Source organism: Fulmarus glacialis, unplaced genomic scaffold (genome assembly GCF_000690835.1).
Source record: "Fulmarus glacialis isolate BGI_N327 unplaced genomic scaffold, ASM69083v1 scaffold31113, whole genome shotgun sequence".
Classification (NCBI taxonomy): domain Eukaryota; kingdom Metazoa; phylum Chordata; class Aves; order Procellariiformes; family Procellariidae; genus Fulmarus; species Fulmarus glacialis.
This window is the reverse complement of record NW_009205321.1, coordinates 4173-11366: the sequence shown is the minus strand read 5'-3', so window position 1 is coordinate 11366 and position 7194 is coordinate 4173. Positions and strand designations below refer to the sequence as shown.

Below are 7194 nucleotides of genomic sequence, written 5' to 3'. Positions count from 1 at the left end.
GCTTGGCTCCTTCTCCATCTGCGGAGAGCAGGCAGGGATGCTCCAACCCACGCTGCCGGCTCCGGCATCGGGTTTGTATGAGCTTCATCTGGGCTCTGACAGCTTCCCCCCCATCCCCAGCGGGCAGGAGCCCCTTGCAAATTTTGCCTCCCTGCTGCTCCATGGTGGGGTCTCTGGGGGGTTTCTCATCATGTTCATCCAGGGACCTGGGGTAGAAGAGGGAGTGGGAGGGCGAGGGGGCAGCCCCTGCTCCCTCCACCTTGTTTTCCTTCTCCGGCATGGACGCCCAGCGCGGCTGGGCTCCGAGCTCTGCCTCCTGCCTCGTTAGCGGAGGGAGACCAAGAAATTCCCGGCTGAGGCTGATTGCTGAGTCGGCAGTGCCGTGTGTCCGGGTTGCAGGAGGGGCTGGAGTTAGATAACCAGTAACTGCATCACCCCAGCACCCTGGCAGTGGGGAGGGGAGGAGAGAGAGCAGAGTAACACGCACGTGGTTGAAAGCCTGACATTTTGGAGCCCTTATCTTCGTACTGCCACTGATTCAGCCCGTGAGCTCGGTCAGGTCGTTTCCCCCTGCATGCGTCAGCTCCCCACCTGTGAGCAGAAGATAATCTCCTCGCCTGCTTTGCGGAGAGCGAGGAGGGTCGGTGGCCCTTTGCGGAGCACGGGAGATGTGCAAAGCGTGGTACTAAGGAACCGGGAGGATGGCTCACTCACTCCTGAGCCCAGTCCTTTTGGCCCCTTTTCTGAGGCAGTATTCATGTTTCCTCTTCTGTTTCCTCCCCCATCAGTCATTGATAAGTTTGACTACGTCTTCGCAGAGAATGGCACAGTGCAATACAAGAACGGGCAGCTGGTCTCCAAGCAGGTAGGTCCAGCTCCCCTTGCAGCCATGGCTCTCCTTCCCTGTGCCCTGTGCACCGTGGGGAGCAGCGCCCGGCCCCGGGCGGATGGGCAGCCTTCTCTTCTCCCCAAATGCCAGTTCTCAATGTCCCACTCTTCCAGGACATGTTCTTGGGTGGGCTTCACGGGAGGTCAAGCATCTTCTTCACTCCCCCTTCTCCTCCTGCAGGCTATTCAGGACCACTTGGGGGAAGAGCTGCTGCAGGATCTAATCAACTTCTGTCTCAACTACATGGCGCTGCTGAAGCTGCCCAAGAAACGGTAACAGCCCAAGCCCATGCAAATGGCAGTTATCTCACTGATTTCTAGGGAGCTCTGGGCTGCAGACCTCTCCTAAGGACAGCTGAGCTACTGAGCTTGTCTTGCTCCAGGTTTCATCTTAGAATCATAGAATCATAGAATCATAGAATCATAGCATCTAGAGGCTCTGTGTAGGATCACTGTCCCGCCGAGCTGGGCACTGTGGAGGAGGGTCTTTGTTCTGGAGAGTCTGCACTGTTTTTTAGCATAATGCTTGCTCTTCTGACGCTCGGATTTTCTTCCCTGGGAAGCAGGGTACAGCCACTTGCTGCACCAGGGTACAGCCACTGCGTGCATCTCATTTAGGACAATGGTACCAGCTCGTTACTGGTCAGGGCATCAAGCGTCATTGGTCGTATGAGTTTCCAAACAGACGAACAATGGCTCTTAAGATGGGAGGTCCAGTGCCTGAGCACACAGTTTCGCACTGTCTCTAACCCAGCGTCGCTTGATGCCACTGGTAATAGGGCTGGTCCTGCTCTGCCCCCGACCGTGTGTTCCTGTCTGCTTCCCCCTACGAGACCCAGCAGCCACAGGGTGGGTTGGGCTGGTACAGCTCCTCTGAAGGAAGACTAGGCCACTGCCAGGAAAGAAAAGGGTAGTTTTCCATTGGATCCTGTTATCACAGAAAGGAGAGAGAGGGAACAGATGGCATGAAGGTGGGAGAGCAGGAGGACCTCTTTCAGAGGCAGCCTGCAGTTAAACCAGCCTGGGTGCAGTGTCAAACCACCCCTCAGACCACGGTTTCACAAACGCTTGAAGCCGGCGTGAGCCAGCGGGGCTGTTGAAAGCAGCGGCTCTGCCCTCCCCTCGCCCCGGCTGGTTTGTCCTGCTCTCCCCTTGTGCTTGTACGGTGAAGCCGAGCAGGCAAGCTGTCTGCTCGAAATTAAGCTGGTAGAAGTTGCTAAACTGTGATCCAGATTAGTTGCCTGATGTGAGTCACCATGTGGCAATACGAGGACCGGTGAGAGGGGCCAGGGTGGCTCCTTGCGACAGGACTGCCGGCTGAACATGCCCCCGAAAAGCGTGGGCTGGGACCCAGAACCCTCAAGGCTGTTTGGTTGCCTCATTGCTGTCTGGTTGCCCAACAGCCTGGCGAAGTTTCAGCTCCCAAGTGCCTCTGTGGATTTAGGCTTATGGGATTTCTAGCAAAGCAAGGACTTTAACCCACATCTCCCGAGTCTTGGCCCGGAGCATTAGCCACCAAACCCTTGGTGCTTGCAGAGATGCTGCTCCCAGGCTGCAGGCACGGCTGCCCGTGTGTCCGTTCCCCATGATGTTCTTCACTATGTTATGAGACAGGAGGTGCGGAGTTTTTCCCCCAGACCCAGAGTGGTAAGCACTTTATAACAGAGAAACAGCGGGCAGGGCGGGGAGGGACATCAGAGGGTTAATGAGCTCAGGGCTCCTCAGCTGGACAAGGAAGGGGGATCTCCCTGCTCCAGCTGGGTTTCCACAAGAGTTTCAATCTATTTGCAAACTGGCAGTGCTGCCATCCCCTGTTGTTTCTGCCCCACCAGTGCTGGTACCTGTCTGACCCCTCGGTGAGCTATTCCAAGGTGATAAGTAAACAGATCAGGCTGGATTTATAGCAAAGAGAAAAGAAGGGAGCGGTTTTCTGCCGGCTTAATGCTTTGAACCACCCCACCGAGGAAGTGGCAGAGTAGCGATCCCTGCGCAAGGTGAGGGTGGCAAGCAGGACCTGGGTCCTGTCCGTGCAAGCTTAGAGAAGAGTTGCAGTCAAAGGTGCAGGGGACAAACGGGAGATACAAAGGCCCTGCGAGTCCTACCTGATTTGTGTCCCACAAGAGGTCTTGATTGCTTATCAACCTGCTGCCAGACATCAGCAACGCGTTACACTGACCTGTTCCATCCCGCTGCCCCAAGGTACTGCCAGCTTCACCCAACCCACCCAATGTTTCTTAAAAGCCTCCAGGGGCGGAGATGCCACAGTCTCGTCAGGTGGTTGGTCCATTCCAGGCAATAGCTATCCTTGCAGTTATTACAACATTAGAAAATGTTTCCTATCATCTCACCTAAGCTCTTTGCTTCCAGCCTCTCCCCAGGGCACATAGGAACTGTTTATTCCTCTTCTTTTACAGTCTCTTTTTACAAAACTATGAGCCCCTTGGAAACCTTAAGCAGAATTGTTGATGCTTGGTCTCTGCCCGGTGTGAAGCACCCATGAGTGGGCATGACTTCTCTCCTGCGTGTCCCTGCAGAGACTGGATGTCTCGCTGAGCAGCCAGTCCCCTAGAAAAGTCTGTTTTTCTCTCCCTGCCCTTGCTCAGTAACCTTATGCCCTTGCCCACCCACAGAGGAACCTTCATTGAGTTTCGCAACGGGATGCTGAACATCTCCCCCATCGGACGGAGCTGCACGCCAGAGGAGCGAATCGAGTTCTCCGAGCTGGACAAGGTAGACAGGCCAGACTCGGGCTCACCCTCCCCTTTGCTGGTTTTGCACCACCGCAGATCTTGGGTCTTTACCCGCTTCCCCCCACCCCGAGGAGAAAGGAGCCCAGCTCCAAGCTGTGCACCTGGCCAACACATGCGGCAAGGTGGAGATAGGACTGGGGGTCAGAAAACCCAAGGAGAGACACAGATGAATGGAAGAATTTGACTTCACTGGGGACCACCAATGCAATGGGGTGGCCAGCAGGATTCCTTGTGCTGTGGGAGAGCCCCAGGGAATAAGGCACTTATTTAACAGGGTGTTCCCTCATTTACAGTAACCAAAGATGGCCCAGCAGCTGTCTTCTCTCTCCCATTCTCCCAGAGCTGGAACTAATGGGCTTTCCAGACTGGGAGGGCCATGGCGGATCTGCCGGGCAGATCTCTGGAGAGCTTGGCCCATGCTCACAGCAGTTTCTGCCTGGGGGAGCTTTCTTGCATTTGAGGGATCAGTCAGACTTTGCAAGACTTTTTAAGCAAAGCTGGAGACTTTGGGTTATGAACTGGGCTTCTGGGAAACTGAAGCAGTTGCATTTCATTGGCAAGGAAGGTCTGGGATCTGCTCTTCCCCGCAGCCTGCTGGAGCTGCCCTAAGCTGGTGGCCTTTTACGCAGACACTGGGCAGGACTGGTGAGAGCTGGCTAAACGGTGTTACACTGGGGCTTGGGGCAGGTGGGAAGGGAGCAGAGCAATAAGCCAGAGTTGACCAGCAGACAGCTTACGGTGGATTCTGGTAGACTGTCAACATCTAATTATTCAAACCCTCTTTCCTTCCCTTTCCTCCTTCTCCTCTGCAGAAAGAGCGAATCCGGGAGAAGTTTGTGGCAGCCTTGCAGAGGGAGTTTGCTGGCAAAGGCCTGCGTTTCTCTCGAGGTGAGCGGAGGGGGCTTCCCTGGCTTTGCCTTGGCCAATTTATCGTGTTTCCTATAAAATGCTGGGAAGGAGAGCGGGAATCCCGGCTGTCCCCTCTGGGGGCCTGGAGACCGCGGGAAGAGCACAAGGAGCTTCTAGCCCTGGAGAGCTGCTGCAGGGGCATCACGTTCACATCCGTGGCAGGGCGACAGCAGAGAATAAACCGTGCTGCAGATTTGCCTCCCTGGGAATCAGCCAGGCAGGTGGGTTTCTGTCCCGTGACGTTATCCTTGCCTTAATTTTAGTTAGCTCTGCGGAGCCCACCCCTACCCAGAAGGTCTGTTCTGGCTCAAGCATCAGCAGCAGGGTGGCCAGCAGAGCTCCAGGCACATGCATTGCTCTCTAGGAATGAGACAGGAGCCTCACACATGTCTCGGCTCTGGTGTTTTCTTGGGAGGGTTGGCTACAAGGGAAACAACTTTCTTCCTGGAGGAAGAGCTGCTGAGAGACAAAGAGTTTGCAGCTCCATGCCATGGGCTTTTGCAGGGCCACTTCTTGGGGTGGCTCTTACAGCTTACCAAAGACGAGGAACCGAAGGAGGGGCTTGAGCAATCCTGGGGGTCTGGCCAGGATGGGGAGGAAAATGAGGGTGTGTAAGTGGTGGGGCTGATGCTGGAAGAAGACCCTCCACAGAGCAGATGGGTATGTGTGAGTTAAGAAGGTGCCGTGTGGCAGCCTAGCCAAAGGGCAAAGGGGTGATGAGGCTGGCAGGCGGCAGGTGACACCCTGCTCTTGCACCCAGCTTGGGCCAGTACCGAGGGTCTGGCCCCCTGGTTCTCCAAGGGCTTTCCTCCTGAGAGCCTCCCCTTGCCTTCAGCGTCCTGCCAGGGGCATCCTGCGCTGCCCGCAGCACTGACACACACCGCTTGTCACAGCAGAGAAAGACAAGGTCCCCGCCACCGTGTCCCTGCAGGCACAGGGGACGAGAGCAGAACAACGGGCCCTTCTCCTCTGACTTTGGGAAGCCGCCATGAAGAGCCTGTTGTGCAAAAGCATAAAGACAAGGGGAGCTGCGGGGCCCCCGCTCCTCCACAAAGAGAATGCGGGGTGTCTCAGGTCAGGCATCCAAAACCAGGGACACACAGAAATGGGGCTCTTGTGCCAAACTGGCTCCACGTGCCTTGTCCCAGGCTGTAGAGGACGCAAGCCCCAGAGGTGGTAGGAGATCTCCCTGCAGCCCCCCAGACCCGTGCTCTGCCTAGGCGAGGGACAGTGCTGGCTGTCCTCCACACCATCTCTTCTCCTTTTATTTCCTACCCTCTCCAGCTGGCATCAGGTGCCCCTTCTTGCTGCCCAGCTCTGTTTAAAAGGCCAGAACGCTGCGAAATGTAGCGTTTTTCACAGGTAAATGGCTTTGGATTTTAATGAAGGCAATCAAGTTTAGCTCCTGCTCTGATGCTGGCTCCTGCTGAGAGCCTGGGGGCATCCCCATCCCTGAGCTCACAGGGTACTTGCTCCTGTCCGTATCGCAGTGCCCTGCCCGGGGCATCCTGTCTGGTAGTGGATCCTCTGCCCCGAGCTGGACACACAGGCTTCACCCCCAGCTCCTCAGGATCCAAGGAGGGTTGGTTTGGGATCCCCAAACCAATGGGGACACTTCAACCAGCCAGGGAAGAGAGGAGCACGGCATCAGGATGTACATATTTGATCATCCCGGGGGATCAGCGCCTCTCCTACAGCAGGGACCATCCCCTGAGGGTACGTGTCTACTCAGCCCCTTCCTAGGAGAGGTGGGGTTATGATTTATGAAGAAGGAGAGTGTGAAACTCCAGGATTGCTGGTGGCCCAGTAGATTGCCTGAGAAGCAGGGGGGGGATCCCTTGAAACCAAGAGGAGCAGAGACCTGATCTGGCAGGGAGAGGCACATCCCAGCTCAAATCCCTGTTCCTCCGGGCTCTGAGCGAGACCCAGACATACGTGTGCCTTAAGTTGCTGGCTTTGTTTTGGGAGGAGCGTGTCACCTGTGTCAGCGATGGGGCAAGGGACTGGCTCTGCAGCCTGTGCACGCAATGGGGCAGCTGGAGAGGTCGAGGAAGGTGCTGCCTCTGTGCACCCCCAAAAGACAGCACAGTGCTGGGATAGACTCTGCCTGGTCTAAAAGCAAGGGCTAGGAAGTTCTTTAACCCTTGGTGGCCGTGGGTGTCCATGTGCACGCCTATGCATGCTCTCTGGGAAAGCTCCCTTACCTCTGTACGTTTGCCCCGTCGGCCTTGGTGCCCCTCCAGATGTTGGCAACCTGCACTTGACTCTTGTGGTGAGAGGTGACACGCCAGGGTCGTGCCCCGATGATGTCGACGGGTTCGTTGTACCTCCATGGCAAGGTCCTTGGTCCTTGATCAGCGTGCGGAGCCTGCTCGGGGCCTGCAGCGCAGCCAGCTGGGACCCCTGAGCTGTGCAGTGCATGGGGTTTGCTTTTGTGTGTGCAGGGTGCTGGGAGGCCCCGGTCCCTGTAGGGTTAAGGAGCGTCGGAGCAGTGGTTGTAGAAGGGCCAGCGATGTCCACGCAGGAGCCTAGGAGAGGGAGAGTGATGCCAGTCTCTGAAGGCATTGTCCCCCCCGTTGGGACACAGAACACGCTGATGCTATCTGCAAGGCATGACCCCAAATCTCCCCCAATAGATGCATCTCTT

General features: G+C 56.3%; 1 protein-coding gene across 1 annotated transcript in view; it reads left to right on the top strand.

The window, feature by feature from the left end:
• Positions 1-788: 788 nt before the first annotated feature.
• LOC104075022 (phosphomannomutase 1-like) overlaps positions 789-7194 on the top strand; it is a gene marked incomplete at its 5' end in the record, with an annotated part of 7804 nt that continues 1398 nt past the window's right edge. The window contains 5 exons of the mRNA XM_009575364.1: positions 789-865; positions 1070-1161; positions 3519-3618; positions 4451-4526; positions 6743-6870. Coding sequence (XP_009573659.1) covers positions 789-865; positions 1070-1161; positions 3519-3618; positions 4451-4526; positions 6743-6870 — 473 coding nt within the window. The remainder of the gene's footprint in view (positions 866-1069; positions 1162-3518; positions 3619-4450; positions 4527-6742; positions 6871-7194) is intronic.